The sequence below is a fragment of the Ambystoma mexicanum genome, chromosome 6q, assembly GCF_040938575.1.
Source record: "Ambystoma mexicanum isolate Mex_15411 chromosome 6q, UKY_AmexF1_1, whole genome shotgun sequence".
Classification (NCBI taxonomy): domain Eukaryota; kingdom Metazoa; phylum Chordata; class Amphibia; order Caudata; family Ambystomatidae; genus Ambystoma; species Ambystoma mexicanum.
Window position 1 is genome coordinate 719,514,281 of NC_090937.1, and position 25,193 is coordinate 719,539,473.

The 25,193-nt window shown below is 42.6% G+C and overlaps 1 protein-coding gene across 1 annotated transcript in view; it reads right to left on the reverse strand.

The window, feature by feature from the left end:
- Positions 1–659: 659 nt before the first annotated feature.
- The window catches only part of TTC29 (tetratricopeptide repeat domain 29), a 1,778,411-nt gene continuing 1,753,877 nt past the window's right edge, over positions 660–25,193 (reverse strand). The window contains exon 11 of the mRNA XM_069631241.1: positions 660–1,033. Within this exon, the coding sequence (XP_069487342.1) occupies positions 906–1,033 (128 nt within the window). The 3' untranslated portion in view covers positions 660–905. The remainder of the gene's footprint in view (positions 1,034–25,193) is intronic.

The window sequence follows — 25,193 nt, forward strand, 5'->3', positions numbered from 1 at the left end:
CCCTCGCAAACTGGCACACAACTTAATAACATCCTTGTGCCATTGTACAGGGACCCTTCTGGCGAATGCCTTTGCCATCTGTTAATTTGTTATTGTGAGTCATTTTTTATCAAAATTGGCATCACCGTTCTTCAAATGAATACAAATAAAGGCCTCCACTCCATCACAGAGACGACCTGATGAGAGAGTCGGGCGGCAAAGAGAAAGGCAGACACAATGACCAAGAGTGCTGTGGTAAATAAAACCCCTTGAGACTGAGTGTTTTGAATTACTTTTTCTAAGAGTGGATAGAACAAGAAGTTGAAAATAACTGGGCTCAGGACGCAAGGTCCTTTTAGAATCAACAATTCGCCCAACTTCCTCTATCCACCACACTCCCACGGTCAAATCTTCCTCTTGACCTCTTCTGGTGCTTCCCTACCGAAATAGGTAATCCTCATTTCCATTGTGCATCAAAATATCTCGTATTTGCTACTCATCTGACTTAGTAGCAGCAATGAACCTAAACATGGGGAGATGATGTCAATTCCAACCAGATAACATGCAACACGTTTCTAATATTCATTGCAAAACTAAATATGTGTGACTTCAACTCTATTTGATCCCATTACCAGGGTCCATTGCATTCATCAACGGTTCAACTATAGTAATTGCAAAGCTTTAAAGATATCGTTTTTATTAGTTTAAAATTTGGCAAGTAGTGTAAGAAATCAAATAATGAATGATTTGTTTTCCTATGACGTGTATCAATTGTCATATAGATGTACAAAAACATGACACTTTGCAAAGTGGTAAACAGGAACAAATATAAAGTGTTTGGCACTGTGAAAGAAATCCTGCTTGTGTATTGTTCATTTAATTGTTCCAGAAACAAGACAAGCAAGCATAGGAAAGGCACGTGGTTATCACAGGAGTTGTTCGACTGTTGCCTCCGCTTCACTGTTTGGAATATCCTGTGGCGGTTCTTCCAGAGGAATGCTTTCATCTTCCAAGGACATGATCTCTTCACTGGTGTGGGAGGAGTCTGCTCCATCTGCAAAGGCAAAGAAGGGTCAGAGGCAATACCAAGGTCCAGCTAAGCAGAGACAAACACCCTGTTAACTATTACCACGCCGAAATGGAAGAATACCAAAAGACTATAGCAGCTGAGAAAACCTTTCTATTAGGACTTCATATCGCAAAAGCAAAAGGGGAATTACCTGCTGGGTAATTTTACTATTGTCTTGAAAACCATCCAAACATGTCAATTTAGATTGAATACTGGCATTGGAATAGTAAGTGCAGACACCAGAAACGACTTGACATAAGTCATTCTTTATATAACTTGGTATCCAGTGATATAATCTCTGGAAATAACAGAGGTTTTTTTTAAAGGCACTATCTAACACTTTCCCGGGACATGTATGTAATGGAGTTTGTTTATATAATTGTTACAGTCCTAAAATATGTTGGGAAGGGTGTTTAGGGCCTTATAAAAATATTGAGTCACCCTCGATGTTATTTCTAGCGATTATGTCACATACAACCACTTTTTAGGTGTTGAAGGTAAAACACACTTTGAGCCAATTCAGGAATTTGTGTGTGCCAAGTAATTTCGAAGCTCTGAACCATGCTAACTGTGCCTGAGCAAAACAAGCTTAGTTCTTACATGAGAATACATGAAATGCACCTCTTTGCAGTGTAACTGTGCACAGTGCAATGCATGTGTTCAATTTGAAAATGCAGACATACACAACTAGATGTACAGATTTGGGGGTGGGGGGATGGGCCGAAACCCTTACAACTTCAATATAAATAAGGAAAATGGGGTTGGCAAATGGGGTGGAGCACAGGCAAGCAATGCAAATGGGCGCTAAACGTGGGTTGGGAGCCATGCTTATGCAAATCATGATGGTTGACAAAACAGGAGCAAAGTACATTAGTAGTGTAGATAAAAACATGCTATGAGGAACAAAAGTGAATGATGGCATTCGCGGATGGATACATCTATGCCAGTGCATTGTTTATATTTCCATCCTTTTCACACCAATTGCTGTGCAGGCATTGGTGTGCCACATCACAACAGGACAAGACATTGGCTATTTTATGCTGTCATTCATATTTACGAAGTGCAGTCTCCTGAAGACTGCTCTGTTTTTGGAATTTAGCTTGTTTAACTGAGCTGTCTTGTTAACTTAATTTATGTCTCAATAATAGACTACAGAACTGTTAGAAGTTGACTCAGCTGGGGGATGTAACAGAACTGATACTTAATAAGTTTGTCTTTTTTGTTGCTTAACTGTGTTCCCAGCATGACTCCTGTTCTATCAGTGTTTAGTGAAAAGATGACATGCTTACAGAATAGACATTGTGACAAATTGATGGTATTCGTCCCTTCTTTACAGAGGGAGCCACACCCTGTGAGGCTAGGGAGGTGAGCCCACTTAGCAAGACCCTCCCTATGGGTCTGGTAAAGTGGGACCTCACTGGAAGTGATTCTCACTTTAGGGTACAAGGACTGCTGTTCCAACCAGGAACTCGATAGGCAAACCAAAATGTCTTCTTGTATGTGACTGCATGTAAACAAACGTAAAGTGGTTTCCCTTCTGCAGACACCTCGGCCCATGCAAGAAGAGAGGGACAGGGACTTTGACAACCTCCAACTGAGGTCGGCATACTTCTTAAAATCAAAGGGCCAAAAGGAATAGTCGGACGATTGTTTAAACAACAAAAAAAAAGCTGGCACACTGTTGAACAAACAAGAAATTACACAGTGCTTGGAACCACACAACGTGTGTAAACCTCAGGGTAGATACCATACCCGATGCCTTAGGTTGGAGACAGCGGTGGATCAAGGAGAGGAGTATATTTTAAACAGTCACAATGTCCTAAAACTCTGTCAATGTATTCCACCTTTGCAATAATAAGTTCCTGAAAGAAGATCACACTGACCTGGTGTACCTCCACTTCGATGAACTGTGGTGAAAAAACTCCTACTAGCCCCAGCAACGAGCTTGCTGTTATTGGGTTTTGACCTAACTGACGAGAGGGCCAGTGGTGGATGAACTAACTAATTCAGCCTTAACCAAACTAGCTTGACCAATCCACACAGAAAAGATCATGATGCCAGAGAAATGCGACGCTCTGCTTGAAGAAAGTAGGTTGCTGGACAAAGGAGCAATAAAAGGGGCTTTGAAATGGGCGGTAAGTTTCAGCCCAGCGAGAGTCTGGTTCCACTGGAAAAGCCAGATATAACTTTGAGAATAACTCAACTGGGCAAATCAGCCTTAGGAAGAAAGGTCGAACTCAAGGTACCAAATCAATCAAAACTACCTGAGGACGTTTCTTGATCCTGGCTTGCAGCGGCATTAATGAAGTATGACTCTGAATAGCTGAAAAGAGATAGTCCAGAAAGGATTCTATTGTCCCTTGCCCCTGGAACACACAAAGTTTCTCCCACTTGATGACAAAAGGGGAGACAAGTTGGGCTGATGCAGACTTTATATGCCTCCAAGATTTATGGTTAACTACCAAACCGGCAATGGATGGTTTTGCAGTTTACCTAAACCTGACAATACTAGCCAGTGTAGGACAGCCAACTGCAGGCCTGTTGGCCTTGGTAAAGTCGAGAACCAACTTTGAGGTAGTCAGGTACATTAACTGTGGAATGGTTATCCAGCAAACGACCCTTTGGTGGAGTCAGCATAAAGAGAAGACACTGACTGCCAGCAACAAACATCTATTGTTAATTACCATCTATTGGAATCCTTTGAAGATTGGAGTAAAAAAGATGATTCACAGTATTGCAGAGACCATTGACAAAGCCTATAGCTTAGAGAACCCCTCAATCATGTTATGTGGCAACCTAAACTCACTATGTGGGATGGGAAAGGACGAGAAGTCAAGAAAGATCTCCACTGCACGTTTCCAGCAGATACAGAGAGGCAATAAATTGAACTTACTTATGAAGTCTCTGGACCGCCACCTTATAAATGGCCAATTTGAAAAGCAAAAACATTGCCACCCCACATGGAAATGGGGGCTGCAAACCTCTGATTTATTTAGTCTTCGTGTCAAGAGATTTGATTGCGCTCATTACGTCCTTCGTAGTAATGGCAACTAAAGTCACCATAACTTGCTTAAAATGTTTTGGTTAGGGGGACAAGCTAGACCTGTCCACATGGCATCCACCTTTGTAGAACCTGTAAATAAAGTTCCAAGCAAGACGTGTAGAAACTAGGACCTACCCTTCTGACAAATGCTATGGTAACAAATTCCCAATTTCAACACTGTGCGCTACACTATGTCCCGCGGCTGGCTGCACACTTAATACGGAACTGCAGCGGGGCACTAACTTGACTATAAAAAGAGGTACCTCTTAAAAAAATGGCCCTAAGACCAGCTTTGGACCTGTTAAAATGGTCCCAACCCCCTTATCTATATCCACAGATTCTGAGAGATTAAAAAAAAACTATAAGGACTGGCTTAGTGGCCACAGGAAAGACATTATATAAAAAGACACAGAGAGGACTTTGAGAGCCTTGGAGCAAAACAAATATATCTGAAACCTGGGCTATCATCAATTCAACTGAAGCCTGTTGGAAACTGCCGCTAACAAACAGAGTCTCTGAAAGTGACTTGGCTAGGTTCTTCAGGGCTTCGTTTGCTTAGCGTCATGTATTGGAGGAGACCATTTTTAATCCACCTTCTTGGCTGACCTGCTTAAGCTGATAAAACATTCTAAATCTTCTTGAGCTCCAGGACCAGATGGCCTCTCAAATATGATCCTCAAAGAAAACCCAGAACAGTGGGTGATGGTCTTCGACCTAATTCTGAAAAATGTCCTAGCAGCATGAACTCTCCCAGCCTCTAGGAGGAAGGAAGCCAATGTTGTGCCGATATTGACCAGCGGTGACAGGGACGGCCGGGGCAAATATCCCCCCAATCGGTTTGTTAGACGTAATGGGGAAACTCTACACAACATTGCTATTGCAAAGATTGGGGGAATGGTCATCAACTGAGGGACATCAGGATCCCTTCCAGTTAAGTTTTGTAAAAGGTCTGGGGACTTCGCCACCGATCTTTCTGCTCTCCCTGCTGATGAAAAAAGTCCAAAGAATGGACCAGAAAACATACATCGCCTTTGTCAACTTACCTAAAGCCTTTGATGGCATAAATAGGCAGCGCCTTTGGAAAAAACTACTGTTGTGCAACAGTACTGTTGACTGGTTGGCTCAGATAAAGGCATTGCACACAGACGCTTCTTGCAGAGTACGGCTAAATGCATCCTGTCTCCTGAGAGAAAAGATCCAGATAGGCCGAGGCATGAAACAAGGATACCCCTTAGCACCAGTCCTTTTCAATTGTTATATTTCAGACTTGGCAAACTTCATGGAGGAAGCTAGATGCTTCGGTCCAAAAATGAGGGGTGTAAAAGTCAGTCGTCTTCAATACACTGATGATCTAGTGTTACTTGATACCACCCCCATAGGCCTACAGAGACAACTGAAGCAACTGGAAGAATACACTGCCCAAAAGGATTTGCAGATAAACATAGAAAAAACTAAGATTATCAAGCTGCAGAAAAGTAGAGGGAAACGGAACAAGACCAAAATTGAGTTGGTTGATTCCTTCAAATATTTGGGAGTCCAAATTTGTAAGAACTCAATGCAAACAAAAAATACTCAGTGCGGAAAAAGAAACTGAGTGCCCTGGCCAACCAAGCTTTAATCTTGAAGTGCAGATTTTGTGTTATTTTTTATACAACCACTAATAACCATTTACAGAGCTAAAGCAGTTCTAACATTGTCTTAAGATGCTGATGCCCTGATAGCCATCTCAAAAAAACATTGGCCAATTCTAGAAGGCCTTTTTTGGAGAAAAAACGTGCTCACCCTACCTAAATCTACGCCAATCTAAATCATCAGGAGAAAGCTCGGCCGTAATTTCCTTGAAGGGAACGGTGGAGTGGAAATTAATTTTACAATCATAAAACCAGAGGTAAATTCTGGGTCAAGTGTGATGGGGACCTCGCAGCATCGGGCATGTAGATCTTTGTTGGAAGAACTGGGAACATCTTGCGAAGAACTGCCGGTAAACCCATGCAAAGTCAAGAAGAAGCTGTGGGAAAAAGACTGGATTGTGACTTGTGAGGAGGCAAACAAATACAAACTGTTCTGGCACCTTGCAAATGAGGTAAGAGCACACAGAGACACTCCAGTCTAAACAAACTCCAAGACCCTTACTACAGAACCCAGTTCATGAGGATCAGATTCAACATCTACACCACAATGGAGATTATCTTGGTAAGAGGGGGACAGAACTCAAAAACACCATCTTGTAGATTCTGTAAAGGCCTGGAAGTCCAGGAAAATCTCCCACATCCCTTCACTTCGATGTCCAGCACTAACTGAAAAAAGAACATGTGACTTTGCAAAATTCGTGGAACGTGCCCCCTCTCTCTCAGCTGAGGACAGGTGGGCAATACTATTGAGAGGAGAAAAAATCGTGCCGACCATCGCATCAGTAACATTTATAAAAGACTGCCTCCGTCCTTTGGTTTGAGGAATCGGCTTTAAATATTAATTAGAATTAGATGATAAAACACAAAGAATATTTTAACCTGATGTACGAATTGTTGAGGAGGGTTCTCTTTTAGGTTTTGCTAGAAGTTTTTGCATTAAACTAATTAAGCAATAAAAAAAAGAAAAAGGAAAAATGGTTTCCCTTCTATTGGCTTCAGGTAATTCTGGACTGTCTACAACATCTGAAGAGAAACGTAGCAGCGTGTGGAATGCTAATCAGCCCATAAAAGGAATGAGCGAATCCTGGTAGAGGAGAGAGACATGTACTCATGGGAAGCACTCTGATGTAGATCCGCATTGGAGGGGTGGAACTGTGCAGAGTCAGCGAGAGCCTGCGAGGAGGAGAACGCCAAACTAGGACGCCGAGGGCCCAGCATTGTAAGCAGTGGGAAAACCGCTGCATGGGCAGAGCACAAGGAGACCGTTCGAGAGGTGGTGTGACCATGAACACGTCGTGGTGGCATGGAGGCCCAGACAACAATGCTGATACAGAAATCAGTGGGAGGCACAAAACATCCCACCGGCAAAGCTGTGCTGAAGACCAAGGACTAACAGATCCAGAACGGCTGAGCTTCTGTGAGAAGCTAGAAATATGAGGCAGACAACAAGGAAAGCCGATACATCCCAGCGCCGAGCACACAGAATCAGCCCATGCTAACTGAAGGTACCTGGGTGATTCTAAATGGGGGGGGAGGCAACAGGAACTGTACAAACTATACACAAGGAACTTTAATATTCAGAGTGAAGGTTTAAGAAGAGAGGAAGCCACATACAAAGAAACTAAAATAACGTGCAATGAATACTGGCAATCCTTGATGAAGGACTTTGACAAAGACGTGAAGTTAAGTTCAAACCCCAGTTACAAAACTATAAGATACTTACATGTCAAATCTGAGGACTGTCCCCAGGAGGGAGACTATCATAAAAAGGCAAAGAGTGGAAGACAGTCCAAACGTGCAGAGAGGAACACCCAAAAGTCAGAAGGACATACATTTTTGAGCAGCCAGGTAAGAGACTACCACCACAACCCATAACAGAAACTTGACAGATTCTAAAGGGGCTCAGAAGCTCCCAGATAACCAATGTATAAACATCTATCACGAAATCCAGAAGCTCCTCTGGGAAAGGGGCCACGTGCGGATATATAAGAAAGAGACTGGATAATACAGTGTTGAGACCCTAAGAGAAAGCTGAGAGGCCCGGCTAAAGGGAAGATACTGCATTTAGTTATTATTTCTAAGTGGTGGGGCCAGATAGGTTTAGAGTTTTGGATGGAATACGCTGTTGTTTTGACTCCTGATGACTGACGAGCAGATATGGAAAATCGCAAGCTAGGCATTGCATCCCTTTGTTTAATAAAAGAACATGCAAAAGTCCAATTTGCGTCTGACTCCTCCTTCTGATTTGCCATAACAGGTTTTTACCATCAGGTACGTGAAACAGTAGCATTACTCTTGATTCAATGTTCATAGTCAAAATGTGAATTGTCATTTCTCATAAATTGTAGCTATTGGTATAACAAAACAAAAAAATGACATAGCTACAACTATAGGTAGCAACAAAGCAAAACATGTTGTTTTAAATGAAGCACTTTGCTACATTTGCACCATGATAATATCTTAAAGGAACAGCATTTTCCATAAAGATCTTAAGCCAGTCACGGGAGGATAGCTCAGGGGCAACACGCTCGTCTTGGAAGCAAGACGACGCAAAGCAACACAGGTTCGGTCCACGCTTAGAATTCTCTGGGTATTAGGCGCGTTATAAATAACCCATTACCATTACAATTACGCTTTGCCAAACATTCCTCCTAGAACAAAATTGGCACTTGTTCCCTTGGCTTCTCTGTATACATGCTATTGTATTCTATTTATCTAAATGTTTTTTAGTGTGCGCTGAGAGAAACAATCTGTCACAGAGCATAGAGAGGAAAAGGGTGGGCTGTGGTGGCGTGCAGCACGAGGGACATAGAGGGTGAATGTTGGATCGGATGAGGGTGGGTCAAACAAGGTGGATAGTTCACAGCATGACCCAAAATGTTGCATTCCTGATGCCATCATTTGAACATTCAGTACATAGAATGGCCTTTAGCAAATGTGACGAAGAACAAGGGACAGTCACAGGGTGGCCCTACGGACCCTCTTTGAACCACTGTGGGGTCTCCAAGAAAGAGCCCCAGGGCCACCATTAATATGTGGGCAGCCTAAAACTCTCCAGCCAGACCCAATCGATCAGTGTAGGGAAAGAAACCTTCCCCTTTAAAGAAACATAGTCGCAACACATCAAAGTATCAGATGAGTTTAGGAAATACATTTCTTTCATTGGCACTGATGTTGAAAGAACATTTCCCATTATGAGTCACAGGAGCCCCGCAAATACAATGTTGCTTCCAAACATTAGAAAACTAACTAGAGTTGAACATGTGAGAAAGAAATCAACACAGCCCATTCACACCCTCCGATGAACATAGCAGAAAATATAAAGTTTCAATTTTCCTACAATGAAGAAGCAAATAGGTTCACAGGTTAACAGGCGGTTTCTTGACTCTAAATTTACAGGCTGGGAAGGCAAGTAAACAAATAATGAAGCAAGGCAATGGAAGCACCTCTTTTGGGTGAGGGGACGGAGGGCTACGGTGACACACAGACACGCGTGCGCGCGCCAAGTTTAAAAAACAAAATGAACTTAATGTAAGCTTCGGCCAGCCCCTTTCCAAACAACATGGCCACTAGCACATGGGCCTATCACAGGCCAGCCAAAGCAGCCCAGACACAGGGGGTGAGATTATGGGGGGCAGAGGGGTATCACCTTGGAAATGAAATAAAGGGGCACCATAAAAAAGTACAAAAGGAATATTGTGCAGGAGATGGAGATTATCTGGAAGGAAATGGTGGAGGCTTTTGAAGGATTGGAGGAAGGGGAGAGTAGCCCCGAGAGGAAGGAGGGGAGGGGGAAGGACAAGGAGATGCCACCTGGGAGAGGAGAGCTGTGTTGAAATTATTGGAGAGAAGTAAACATTGGAAGTAGAGGAGTTTTGAATGAGGAGGAGGGCTAGCACCTGAGAAGAGAGAGCAATGATGGCATGATTTGGAAGGAGAATACTATTATGAAATCGAGTGAGATCTGGAGGCAAGGGTGTATTATAAAGATAGATCCTATCAAAGCAGAGAATATTGCTGGGTGGAGATGGGAAATGAACATCATCAGTAGAGAGTGGGAAAGATAATAAGTCTCAAGAGATGGGGGTGGAGCCGGACCATCATTCGAAGGAGGGAGGAAAGATGATACCCTTATGGAAAAAGAACAGGGAGCTTACGGAAGGCAACATTTGTCTGGGGGAGAACAGAGGTGGAGGAGGTTTGAGACAGCACTGTTAATCCGGGAAATAGGGAGGACAGATTAGGGCTAGTTGGGAAAGAGAAGGTCCCGGGAGAAAACATCATGAGAAGATGGAGTGGGGAGGTGAGAGTAGGATTATGCTTCCCAAGTGCACCTGACTAACCCATAAGCACACCCTAGTGCCCAGCCTGGCAGAAAGCCCTTGCCTGCCCGCACAAATACTGCCCAGAAAAAGAAAACCTAGAAAGCCTTGAACCAGAGACTGCAGGAAACATCTATCTACTCAAAAAAAAAAAACATGGTTCGCATGCCCTGCATCCTCATAAGGGAGGTTGAATGTATATTCGACCAGGACACTGGCAGCTATTACATTGACATTTCATTTTAGTACTGTATCCACCACCCTGACATCTTATTGGTTGATCAACCTGACACGTTACATTTTCGTTTGTATAAAAAGGGCAGTACAAATCTTTGAAGTATACTTTGGTGTCCGAGGCTCAGTTCTGGGAGCATGGCGACACACAAGGGTTCTACTAGCCCGTCACAAAGGGTAGGATCTTTGTCAAGCACAAATGTAAACAGTCATACATACACAGAATGAGCAAAGTGACATTTAACCCCGCAAGCTCCAAGGACGAGTATGCTCGTCCTTTTTGCATAGACGTGCATAATAGCTTTTCCCTGTGGGAAAAATATATTGAGGATTGTGGTGTTCATGTGTATCTTGCATCAAAATATACACCTCAAAGTCTGCATCATCAGTGGGCGTGAGGCGTATAAGAATTAGTGGTGTATATGCATATACGGTGTATGTGTATAAGTGGCAAGGTAGGTGGATGTGTGTATTATACAGGCAGTATGTGTTTGTAATATAGTTGTTGGCAAGGGTGATGAGGGGACCATGGGGTCGACATGGCCTACTTTGATTGGATCATTCTACAGCCCTGGTAAAAGGTACTGCTGTGTCTGACTGTGCACTTTGTATTGACATGTTCATGTGGCCTTGTTTTTTACATAGATTCTTGTCATGCAGCCTCACATTTAGGAAAACAAATGGAGTGTGTACAATTGGGGCCACTGAAGTAATTGTAGACATGTTGAAAGCATCATCCAAACAAGTGTAGGGAGCTTGAGCGCATGCATGGTCCCAACCTCATTCTCTTTTATAGGTGATGCCTGTCTTGTATGGTCATCAATGAAATCAATGAGCCAAGAACCATGCCGGGGTATAGAGAGAATATATATTTATTTAAGGTATATGTTCAATTAATAATCACCTTTAAGGGTTAGACACGCCACCTTCTCTGTGGCACAAAGCAAAGCTTTGATTCAAAAATCACTTCTTCCTTTGTGTACTATGATCAAATTTAGATTGAAAACAAAGCACAGTTTTGTTTTTTACAAAAATAGAAATTACACACGCAGTGCTTGATACATGGCGTTTACCTGCACACTTGAAAAGGCTAGCAGTTTGCAATCACACAGACTTTGAGGATACCTTTTGATGGATAGAATCCTTCTTTCTTGACCCCAAAGGCAATGCAAAATCGTTCTGCTGTTGGGGTCCCTTACTCACTCTCAGGAAAGAGTGTATATTTTTCAATGGAGAATTACACTGGGTTTCACTTTTGCAAAGCACTTGCCTCCCCAAACACCACAAACCCAGGCATCAGTTATATGCAGCACCTCTCTGTTTAAAGGCCAGTTCTAAGGAGTGGGGGGAATTTAGTTTTGGGCCAAGGTCACCCCTCTCTTTAAAGGCAAGGTTTAAGGCGTGGTGACCGTTGGAAATGTCATTTGTGGACAAGTACACCCCTGTTCTTTAGAGAAGTCTGAGGTTGACAGGAAAAATAAATGCACACAATTACTTTAATGAAAATACCTTAACTTCCCGCTAGGAAAGAGGGCAGAGGTTTTGAACTACTTTAAGCTCCTCACTGCGTTAAGCTATTTGGGAATTAGTTACATTAATATTCAGTCAAATAAGCTAAGGGTCAACACAACTTGCACCCCCACCCACGATGAATGGAAAATATTAAAGCAGGCATATCCCCCACAAACTTGTCATTTGGATAAATCTGCTTACATTGGAAACCTCTGTTTTGGGGGACTCGGGGAAAGACAGCAAATCTCCTCTTTGCGGAACACCACAGGTCAAAGGCTTTTGTCAAAGATAGTCACCTGTATGCATCCCTCATCTGGCTCTCCTTAATAATAGGGCCAATTCATCTTTTGACTTTCTCAGTTTCAGTCTCCCATGCAATGTTATGGCCTCTACACCCAACTAAGGTCAGGCAGCTGTCTCCGGATTCACCCAGATGGATTATAGGCGTGTCTCCTTAAAGGTTCTTAGCGGCTCTCCATCCAAGGTGGTTCAGTTTAGGTAGGATTATTCTGTGTCTCGCTTTCCTCCCTTCTCCATAGAGCAAGTGTTTTTTAATGCCCAAGTTCCTTCGACAATATATTAAGATCAGAAGATGTCAATTTATCAACCGCACATTTTTATTCAACCTCTGCAGTTCCATCCTACCCCCCAAGGTTCAACTCCTCTCTGCTGGTAGGCCCTTGGATTTCTATGATTGAAGTGAAGTGAAGAGATATACACCTTCTGTCATTTACAGTTTTTTCACATGACCGCTTTTGCACCCAAAAAGTCTCAACATGGCAAAATGTAGTAATTCATCACTAAATGCCATAATATACATATATTAATGTTCCCCTAATCATGACTTATTTGTGGGATCTACTTTTGTTTTGGCAGGGATTCCATTTATGAGCTATAGTTTTTCTCTCTTGTGCAAAAATTGTCATAGTTAAGAATGTGACATTTCCTAATCGGATATCTAATTTAATAAGCCATTAGCTCCCCAACTTTCAGATTATCATCATTTTTGGTGCAGCTAGAAACACCTTCTAGGTTGTCCCAGGGTAATCTAAAATCGCATTCAGATACAAATGACATCAACATAACTTGCTCGTCACCAGCTGTACAATGATGCCGGAATGAACTCAGTGTAAATTATCAGTGCTGAGAAAATGACCAATTATGATAGTCCATTCAAACTAATGGAAATGTGCAAACAGATATGCAAATCTTGACTTTTATATCACAATTTCCTTTAAGGTTCAGTCTCCATTTCCTTGAAACCCTGTGTGCTCCAGTCTCTGATCTCAATGTTGATTTAGCCTTCAATAAAATGATCAATCACTCTTGTGAAGTCAACCCCTCTCCCTCCAACCTCCCCAGGGTTGAAGAATGCTGAAAACATCTTATCGGTCAGACCAAGTGGATCACCTTTTTGCCCTCTCCACATCAAGAGGCAATCCTGTAACTTGCCATTTGTCTTTTTTCTAACCCTTGTATTCTTAAAACTCTACTCCCATTAATGGACCTTCTGTTTATCTACGGGGTCACTTATTCACCTCATAAAAACCGGCATCTGGGAGCTTCAAAAGACAAGTGCAGAGTATCAACTTTGCATCTGGTGAGGGGGAAGGTAGAATGTCTTCAAATCTCCATTCAAAGTGTCTTTGGAGCTAGGCACTGTTCCCTGCATGAAAACCTCACATTTTAAATAACACTTGGATCATACATGAGTCCTTTCAATATTATTTTCGAATTGCGCCTTGCTACCAGTGCTCATTTGTCCATCATAATATGTATCTATCTCCCAGCAGTCTGACAATGCACCACTTCTCATCAGTCACTTTTAATCAAAAGTATCTCTTGAGTTTTTTGTTCTGACACTCCCATGCAAGGCCCAATCAGTCCATAGATTTCACCTTATTTAAACACACCGTTCTGTTAGGTGGCACATGCAAATACATGCTGCTTTTCATTTTTCCTCATAAGGTAATCAATGGGATAGGCCTTTGGTTCTTAGTTCTCTGGAAACAGCATTTTTGTATGTGGCAGTTTAAATGGAACGTTGCCCCTTTTGTCTGTCAGCTCACAGTAGGTTTTCTACTACACTTTTAGGCCTTTGTCAGCCAAATGCAGTGTTTGTGTTTTCCAAGCTCTGCATCCAACGTGGGTCAATGCAATTTCCTTTTTTCTTTTTTTTTTCTTCTAAATCTTCCTGGGGCTGCCATTAAATCCCACAGGATTTACCAGGGAAGCAGATCAGCAGAAGTCAGGAAAAATACCCCACGAAGGGACAGCCAGTTCCGTCAGTTAGGACAACAGTGGGAAGCTAAGGAAGAACCAATGATGAGATTCCACCAGCACAGAAATTGCGGGGTGCAAAGGCAAAGGAGCTGGGGTCAGACAGTATGGCTACATCGGGGTCCTCAGTAGCAGCAATCTTGTGCAGCAGTCTCCCAGGATATCAAATTAATATCTGAGGAATGCACTGGGTTTTCAACTGTTAATACATTCACTCAGAGGTTTGCCAAAGCTGACTTGATAGTCAAATTGCAAGGGCAGCACAGAAAGGTTTTTGCAGCCACTCAATGAGGCTGGCCCTAAATTCACACTGGGCCACCCTCAGAGCACGTAGATTGGGAGGCCTGGGCATCATAAACAGGTTTAAACAACAACTGATTTTGGTGGGGGGTCAGGTGGTCCAGGGTAAGCCGGGTCAGCACACCTCCCATTTTAGGCATGCCTCATTGCCACACAAAAAAAGGATTGATCAAGAGTAAATCGGCATGGCATCAGACATAACAGAAATGCATTTTGCTCAATAGTACTTGATTGCTTTTTGTAATTTGAGTGAAACATAGTTAGCCACCTCTATGTTATAAACGGTATAAGAAAGTATATTAATCGTGCAAACAAAAAAGAATTCTGAAGGTTTGCACTACTTGTAACCCCCTTCTTCCCAGCTGGTTTCACCCCCTATAAATCCCATACATACAAGATTATAGCCACACAAACCTATTTTACATTGAAATAATAATGATGATAAAAACCAAAACAATATATGTCACTTATATAATGAACAACTCTCTCTTTTGGCTTCGTCATGAGAGCACGGTGTACCAGGGGACCTCTGTCAAAGGTAATCCCAGGAAAGGAAAAGTAATCCAACAAGGTGCGCACACAATGCAAGAAGTACCACAGGTTTATTGGACCAAACAGCTTGGAGACACAGTTCAGACAGTCCCGTTGAACTAAACTGAATGAAATTAGCTCTCGACGACACCCACTGCGGTTGGACTTTTTGTACACAAATTACAAAACGACCATCCAACATTTTAGTTACATTTTTAGGGCAGGTCAAAGGTGGTGAACTACATCAGACCTCTATAGTAAGCTATACAATACTTGACCTTTATTGGATAAAACATTTATTGGAAAAAATCACATTAATATGATGTCATGAACCTTCCCACACTACCCCGCAATTATGTGATTGCGCTGAACAGTCACAAAATACTTGTTTGCCATTGGTTGCCACTGCCCACTATACAAATGGATAACCAGCTCTATACTGATTGGACATGGCATTTTGAGATGGCACTGGGCGTGACATTCTCACCGAGTCTGACCAATGAAGTGCCCCACGGACAACAGTGAGAACACTTTACAATGTTGCAACCTAGTAACACGGAAACTCCTCTCCACTGATTGGCTCCCTGTCGCATGTCCCAAAACCCCTACCCTTTGCTCTAGGCCCCTCAGCTCCCTTCTCACGCCTTGCTGCCAAGTTTACTCTGAAAAACTGTACCACACCGTGGCTGGATTTTAATTAACTGTACTTGATTTCTATTCCTCTGATAATTCTTCTTGGCCACCAATGCGTTTAGCTCAGCGGCCTCTAAAGTATCTTCTTGAGTGACTTTGAGGGAACAGCGCTCTCCTGGGAAACTTCAGTCTTTTCAACATTTACTGTGCATTGTTTCTGTTGATATTTAAAAACTAAACACTGCTGTCGAAAAAGCTTGCAGCCTCTTAGGAGCTGTCTACAAATGTGCTTTCCTAACTTTGGGCTACAGAAAATGGTTTCTTCACTATTCATGTATTGCCCAAAAGCCCCCTAGAACGTTAGCCCCTAAGGCACCATACACTCCCAACCCTATGCCCGTTAGGCTCACCCTATACCAGCTACCCTACCCCTAAACAAGTTACACACACACCTTCCTGCTCCCCCGTTTGTCTTCCTGCACCGTACCAGCTCTTGTGTCTTAAACTATCTCTGGACTGCCTACACCCTGTGCAGTTATGTCACCTACCACGTCATGTTTTACATCACCATGTTACTTGCGCAACTGGTAAGTGCGGCCCCATTAACAGTGCTGAATTTGGACCCTTACAACTACTGCTTGGATACAACAAACCTCTCACTACTGAGAAGTGAAATAATAAATGGCAGGTGACACTCATGTGTGGCACATGTATTCCAAATGTATATATAATTAGGAATATTCACATATTTTCATCATTTCAGGAGTTGGACCTTACTGGCCAGTGCCCCACGCCAGTTCTGTCATGCTCTCTGTGGTGCACTTCTAGCAATGATTGTGAGAGTGTGCACAGCACTTTCCAGACATTATTCAACACGTGCACTCACCCCTGCAGGATTCGCATAAATATTGGCTCAGGTGTCTAAGTCCACACAATGTAAATCCAACCAAATTTCTACTTCTGCTGTGGTGCCTACTTCTTGTTAGGTGCCTCAATAGGAATATGGCTGTAACTAAAAAAACCAAGTGCAATTTAAAAAAAACGTGTATTTTTAAAGATAAAAGTATACTACTTGATTATCAGTTGAGATTGCAAAGGATGGGGTACTTAGGCTATGGCCACTTGGGCTACCTAGAAAATATTGTACGGGGTAAATATGGGCTATTTAGCCCATCTAGTACTTTCAATGTATCCCATTCAGTCAGTATCCCATGCGGTCCCAACTCATAATTATGTGGTATTTTAGACAAGTGGTATTTAAAATATGTTTTTCCATTATCACCATGCTCCTAATGAGGCCATAAGAAGCAAAAGCTTGCAACCTCAGATGCCTGAAGCACCGCACTAACAGAATATTAGCTTAATACTGATGTCTGGGAAAATCCCACGGTACTGCCATCAATACACAGATTCCAGTGGCCACCGTGAATTCAAAGTAAAACAGATTTTTTTTTTTAAAATGTGATCAATAGTTTTGGCGTTCTGCAATCGACATGATTAATATATGTAAATACTTCTGAAGTGGGAATATATTTCAGCCAGAATACATCGTGTTTCTCTCTCTGAAGTACAGTATAGCAGGGCACATTATGCCTGTGTCAATGTTTACAGAATAGGACCCTGGGCAGTTAATGCCACATTTTGCCAACAAATCACACGCGCTGTTCTTTGTTCGTATGAATATACAGTAGCCATTACCTTAAATGTAAAAGGCACTATAAGCAGCACGGCTACGGTGGGGATATGAAGGCGCCGCTGTGTCGGTGAACTCCGCGGAGAATTGCTTCCTAAGGATTTGACTTCCTGAAAGGCATGTTAGCCAAATGCTAAGGGGATTCCCGTGGCATAGTCATTGTGGAAGTTAATTACATTCGTATATCATTTAACTGGCTGCCGCGGGCTATTATCCCATGGGCACGGACGGACACAAAACGTGGATAATAGGATATTGCGAAGCAGGACTTTCCCTTATCCTAAGCAGAGCGACTCCAAAACAGAGGCTGGTAAAATAGATCCCCGAAACTCCGTTCTGCCACATCACAGGAAATAATGTACATTCGATGTCGATAGCACTGGGCTGCTATTAGTGGATTGGCATTGTGTGTTTCTTATGCGGCCTTTGTAGCAAAGCGCTAACAAGGAAAGTAGGAGGGATTGGGGGATTGGAGGAAGTGCGGCAAACATTCACTGCACAGACAATGTACCCTCCTGGATGCAAATCATACATACATTATGGAAATACACGAGGAGCCTTGTGCCAGATAAGTCATCACTACAGATTCCAATTGAAGGTCATTCGCACCAGAGTCCAATAGCCATAGACCTGATCATCTTCATAGTTATGGTTCCTTCATTTTTGGGTGGTCTGAGGTTGAGGGCCCATGTTCTCATTCGAATATATGTCTGGGAATGCTTTCTTGAACGAAAATGACTTGTTTTTAAATTCGTAAGCCTTTATACAGTTGTTTGGTGCCATAACAGCAAAGGATTTGTCCCCTTGGCACAGTATCTTGGATTTGGTTGGTAGGGGTTTATTCTCTGCCTCTGATCTGGGGTTTTGTCTGGCTTAAGTGACCTTGTGATTGAGTCCCCTGCCTGGTTCTGGGGACTGGCAAATGGTGATGACTCAGGGGTCGGGTAGCACCCCAATCCACTGGATGCTGGGCTGGGGAGGGGTATGGAGAGGATCCTTCATGTCACCTCGCCTTCGTTCCTGTCACATGGCAGGGAACAATCACAATGCCACACCAAAGTCTGCTCTGAGAGGTCCAGACCTCCCACACCCTAGTAGCCCAGTAGGGCAGGCGCACTGTAAAAGCTCTGACCTTGCTCAACCCCGCTTTGAGACCTTGCAGGACAATGCTGATGACACCTTCCCAACAGAGAGCTGAAGCTATCCCTGAGCAGACCCAGACCTCCAGCACAGAAAAAGAAAGATGTATTGTCTCTACACTCCATGTTCCTAGCGAGTGTCCCGATACTGTTACAGATTTGCCGGAGTGTTCTGATAACACTACAGTTTCAACCAACACAACAAAGGAATCACTGCACAAAGCTCACAGGGCCCGCACAAACTCCTGTGATCTACAACAGTGCAAATTTTTGTGGGACTGGCGCATTTTCTATGAAAAAAAAAACTTAAAGTGCAGTTTGTTAGTGGATAGAAATATTAATTCATGAAAGAAACAATAACGCATGCTTAGTCAGTATAGTACATAAGAGTAGTGCATTGTTTCATGTGTGCAGTATACAATAGTCAATAGAAAATGCTGTTTTGGCCCATGGATTGCCACTCAACAGTGCTTTAACACTTATGCTTGGCAAAGTGAAGTCGTGTCCATGGCGACCACCTGAGTCGGTACCAACTGAACGGAGCGCACTGAATTTGAAATAGCGCAATAAAACCCAGAGTATACCTACAGCATGTGTCTAGATATTTTATATGAAACAAGCAATGCACACCATACCTACATGCCGTAAATGCTCAGAACGCCTTAGCTACTTTCAATATCCTTATAACACCCGTTAGGGGTCCTTCATCCCATTGATATTAGGCCTTTTAAGAGAAACTTCACCACTAACTGAACTTCTGGCTGCACTATTTATGACCAAAGAAATGATTGCATTGTGTAACACTTCAGATGATCATAATGTCGAGCACACATTCACGTCATGATTACTTCATCAATGTACAGTTGTTGACGTGTGTTGTAGTTTGAAAGACAGTAATTTAAAGAAACAACCAAATGTTAACAATTTCTTGGACAACTATACACATCTTGCAGGCAGAAAAGCTCTTGACCAAAGTTCAGGTATGCCACATTTTCTGGCAATTGGTTTGCTTTTGACAATGGATTTTTTTGGTTTGCTGGTCCACGGCCTTCCTGCACCGAAAGTCTGGCGAAGTTTGTTCCAGTCATTCACACATGAAAGAGTAGACCCGGAAAATGCATTTTTACTTCATCAACAATTGCATGTAATTGCACTATTGTCCCATCTACATAATGAACATCTGCTCAGGAAAGCGAATGTGGGAAAAACCACAACAAAAGCCGTTTCTTCACAATGTCCTTGGCTGCCCTTGACATACGAGCTTTTTCCTCAACATTTAACTCTTTTACTTATTTGTTGCTAAAAACACCTTTTGAATTACATGAACACTGCACTGTGGTTCCTAAGGGCACAGTGCCGAATTCCTGAATAAAAAGAGTTTATTCAAAATGTACTGTGTTACGAAAACATGTGTAGAAACATATGAAGTACCAAAATACAACTTGCCGAGAACGACCCCGCACACACATACCCACAGCACTACTGTAAAAGCAAAAAGAGAATATCGAGGCTGAATACCCCAAAAGGAAATACACCAAACACGGGCTTACAAAGATACACAGATCTTTATTCTACAACTGAACAGTTTTCAAAGGAACAAAGTATCAGATAGCTATCTGGCCCTCAGTACATCACAGCGAATACCAACGCTTTCTAACATGATGTCCAGCCCATCTACAGGTTAATCATTACTCGGGCTAGGGGTTCGTGCCGAGTTCACTTCTAATTTATTCACCAATATGCATATGGATTATTCCTAGTTTATACACAAATAAGTCACAATGGAAACAGTGTATCTTTGGATTTAACATTAAGCCTTCGTACATGTTTCATACAATGTAGTTCAACAAGTGTTCACATTCAGTATTTAAACAGCATTGTGCTTAATATATGCTCGCGGATCAGTTTCGTTGGCACAGGTAATCCTTGATCTAAAGATAAGGACAAGGTCTCATTACATGACCCTAACATTTGGCCTGTGGGCAGTTTAGACATTAACTTACATAGAGGTCAGGACGGCCAAGTTATAAACAGAAGAACACTGCCCACCATTTTAGAACACAGGATGACTTTGGAATGAGAATCAAAATGGCGGATGAACCTAAAATGGCGGCTAAATCGATCTAAGAACGTAACTTTGAAACGCGGATTTCTTTGCAGAGCGACTTGGCTTAGGCCAATATATACAATAAAGGAGGCACGATATAATATACCGTTTAACACTACATGTCTTTTTACACAATAGATTTCACTGAGACCAATAGAAAATCGTCAGCATTTTTGTCTTTAAGTTCCAGCATGCAGTGTATTTCTGGATCCACAGTTTTCACAATTGTTCTATCTAGTAACTTTGCCTTCAAGACACAGCCTGGACAACGTTTCTCAATGTCTTCAGGGACGTTGTCTTGAAATCTTAACATACAATGATTTTAATGATACTTTGTTTCTTAGTGGCTTTCAAAACGTATCCATCAAAATGCAGCAGTGCTCTTTACGCTCTGTTTCTCGGTGGCGATTGGAACCTGCCCCCCCCAAGTTCCATAACGGAGCCTCTCTCCTCACAACATCCCGTTTCTTCCATGGCTCTAGGAACTTTTCCTTCAAGTTCCTGTCAGCAGCCTCTCTCCTGCCAATCACTTGCTTCAATATCATTGCTATGGTTTGCCTTCGACATCTCTTCACGGTCCTGTTGGTTCCCCTCCACTCTTCTCCTATACACTATTGGGGTCTGGGAACCTCTCTCTGGTCTGGGTTTCACTTACCTCAGTTTCACATTATCCTGAGCCATTCCCTCATGCTGACCCCTACCCCCTCTCCCCTCCCACCAGGAGGGCCTTCTGGTGCCTCCACATGGGTACATCATCTTCTGTTGCACCTCTGCGTTTTTCTCTCTCCCCTCGCGAGCTGTTCCATGCTCCTGCTTCATGGGGCTGCTCCTCATCTCATCTTTCCTACTTTATATTGGCTCTGTGTCCACTGTCTCGCTCATATACATATGGCCTTGTTGGATGCTCCACAGCTTTCTCCAAGTCTTCTGTAGAATAGCTCTGCTAGGAACTCCTTTATTTTCTCAATTTGTCACTGGTTCCATTTTCCCCTATCCTCTTCAACTGGCCCCTCCTGGCCACCGAGGGTTCAGGCTATGTCACATGCTCATGCACATACAAAAAAAGACTTCTGGGTCCTCACTTGTACAGCTGTCACAGACGCATTGCAACGCACAACTATTGGATCAGAGATGTCTTTAGTTGGTCATAGGTCAATTACCATCTTAAAAGTTATTTTTTAAAGTTGTTAGATGAGAACATTTTATTAGTGAAGTCATTTTTAAAAAGTTTATTTTTACTAAATTCTTGCAGTTAGTTGTAATGCTTTTTATCTCCGGCCATTTTGAAATTGTCAATTTTCCTTCTGTCATAATCACATTCTTTCTGTTGCCAATTCCTTGGAGTACCAACGCTGACTGTTTAGTTTTAGGTGTAAGATTTCAGGGCATGTATTTCTGAATTGATATTTGCCTTGAAGCTGAATTTGTGGCCCTAGCATTAGTACAATTGGACAATTGTTGAGATCTTGCGTAGAGGCCTCTAGAGTGATATTGCACCATTGTAAAATCGTTACACTTTCGGCTCTAATGTTCATGGAGAACTAGGGATTGGTAGGTAAAAATGACGGGGGAATCCCAAAGTGGTGTCTCCAAAAGATTGTAGCCAAAGGTCATCTGTGACTGAGTGATTCAAAGAGAAAATGTCATCTAGGCGTTGCTTCGCTAGATTGTGGGACCTATTTGTTGCTGGAGCTCTATAGAGGATTAGGACTGTAATATTAACTGAGAAGTGGCTCGGAAGTGGCTATTTTGCTGGGACACTCTATTCAACTGTGGACTGAGGGTTGACTGACACGGAAAATTGTAGCCACGCCCCCAATTTATCATCAAAAGGTGACACCCGCGCGCTCCTGCGCGCGCTCCGAGAAGTGGTTCGGAAGTGGCTATTTTACTGGGACACTCTATTCAACTGTGGACTGAGGATTGACTGACACGGTATTACTACCCTGCAGCAACCTTTATGGACCTCCTGAACTACTATTAACTCTCTAATATATTTATATATGTTGTAGTACAATTGTAGTATTATAATTTCCTTTTCTGCATTATTTTTAGGAAAATTGTAGTCACGCCCCCAATTTGTCATCAAAAGAGGCCACCCGCGCTATGCTGCGCGCGCGCGCTCTGAGAAATGGCTCGGAAGTGGCTGTTTTGCTGTTCTGCTGCTCGGCAAGCGAGCAGCGGTGCCATTACTAGCCCCACTTTTTCTTCCTGGTGTCCCTGCAAGTCCCTGCAGTCGGAGTAAGAGCAGGAGTGGGGGTGCCCACTCGTGGCGTTACTATGCGCTATCATCTGTGCAAGGACGCGTCATGCGGCAATAGGAAGTCAGTTTTTAAAGCCGCTCCACTCCGCGTCTATGTTTATCTACCATTCTAGGTAAGCAGACTTGTTGTTCGTCCGTTCATTTGGCTCTATCTAGAAACTATCACCTGTTCCTCTAGTTCCTTTAGTGAACCGTGATTAGCCTGGTGGTTAATGTTTCTTTGTCTTATAAATGTTATTCTTCATTTAGTAAGCATCTTTTAGCAGCACTGCTCCTAGGTGCCCTGTGCCCTGTGCCCTGTCTTGCGTTGTATTTTGGTCGTATCTCACGGGTGCAAAAACTGGCAAAATAGCTATTTGTCAAAGTCTTCCTGAGTATACACCTTGATCTGTATGTGGCTTTTCATTTTCTTCTAGACATCTAGACCACAACAGTAATAAACACCCTGACAAGCCTAGTACTGCAAACCATATTAACCTTACAAACGTATCGTTATATTTTTTATCTGTAGGTCGATATGGACGATTATGATAAGGAAATAACTATGCATACAAATCTGCGTAATAGATGAATTTGTGTCCCTACGATTATATCACGTCTCAAAATGGGCATGTTACAGGGAAACTCAATTAAGGACTACTTTGGGAAAATGCCCCCTGTAGCTACACTATCTGAGATTGTTGACAGTGAATCCCTCAACATAGCATCTGCTGATTTGGCTTCAGAACTGACTAGTGATTTGGCGTGTGTAAGTGCCAAACTTCTGTGCGATGTACTATGTGGCCCCCCGAATACAAAGAATGTTGGTGTAGATGGTAACTCTCACAACATTAAAGCCGTCACCAACACTATCCCTAGTATTCTCGACCCAAAAGCTGTTGATTTTCTGCCTGGTGTGGTGCAAATGCCGCTTACTAATGTTGAATTGTGCAACATGGTATGCGACAGTGGATCACAGGGAAATGGTTGTACTGCTGTTGTAATACAAAGGGAATTCAATAGTACCACAACGAGTGTCATTGATATATCTAACTCTGAGCTTGAAGAATTTGACATTGAGTATATGGGTATTGACCCTGAAATGTCCTTAGCTGAGGTAGTTGCAACCCCAATGTACTTTACCCCCTCCTTCGAAGATGGCATTGTTTTCTGTCCTTGATGATAAAGAAGTCATTAACACTGAGTTTGTTTCAAAGTGTGCATCTCGGTACAATTCTAATATACCCCCTGTTTCCAGTTTTAATTCTAACGCAAAGCTAGGAAAGACTGTATGTTCACCTCGGAATGTGATTACCGATCATGGGGAAGGGTCATGTGAAAATGATGTAGATACCAGTATGAACTCTGATGAAATGTTCAAAGCCTTAGAAAATCTGCTTTCCATGTTGCTTGAGAAGTGTTCTCACTCAGAAACAAAAATTGATGTGCAATCCCTGTTAATCCATTCTAGACTGAAAGAGCATCGTTGTAAAGAGTGCTTAAGTAAGCATAATATGCAAGACGTTACAATTCCTGTAGAAGCAAATCTGAAGAAAAAAAAACGTGTTTGGGTGGGAATGCAGGGAAGAAGCCGATCTCTGCTAAAAGGAAACCCCCATGTGTGAATCAAGCTTTTATGTATAGTAAGAGAATTGTGAAAAGGAAAAAGCAAACACAAGTTGGTCATAATGCAGTGCCATTGAATGATACCTGCGCCTCTGGGGTGGTGTCCGCCACAATTATTGAAGTTGATAATGATCAGGGACAAGCGGACGAAAATACCGAGCATAGGGTGCGGTCCATAAGAAATACTAATGTTGTATCCGATTCTGTATGTGTGTTGGAAGAAACTGTTGTGCCTCCTGTAAGGCTACCCTACCAGTATTGAAGCAATCAAGTGCTGCAGGGACTGCCCTAAATAATGGTGCTGCAATTGCCTCGCTGCAAATGACATTACCAGATGCATGGGTGTTGAGAAATATAGTTAATGGAAGTTCTAGTAGTAGTGCAAAGGTGGAATCCAATGTTGGTATGTTGCCGGCACTGCAAATTACCCAGGTCCTTATGGATAAATCTCCACCTCCGCTGAATCGTGCAATGGTCCTGAGTATTTTTAAATCTATTGTGCCCCTGAGGGTTATTACCTCAAAAGGTATTTGTCTGGTTGATCAGCTGGAACTCACTAACACATACATTTCAAATGTATGCTTTGAAGCTGAGGGAACGCTCAATTACGTCTTGTGTTATGAGGTTGATTTACTTTGTATGGGCTATGCTGTACATACAGTGATGATACTAGATACGAGTGAAATCTCGTAAAGGCCCAGAACAGTAGAAGCCTATTTCACTGGATTCCCTTGTAACTAATCCACTTAATCTGGAATGTCAGACTATGGTGAATTCTGGGAAAGGGCCAGTACAGCAGCAGCCTATTGTATCTGATCCCCTTGTAACAAATTCACTAGCTTTGAATATGGT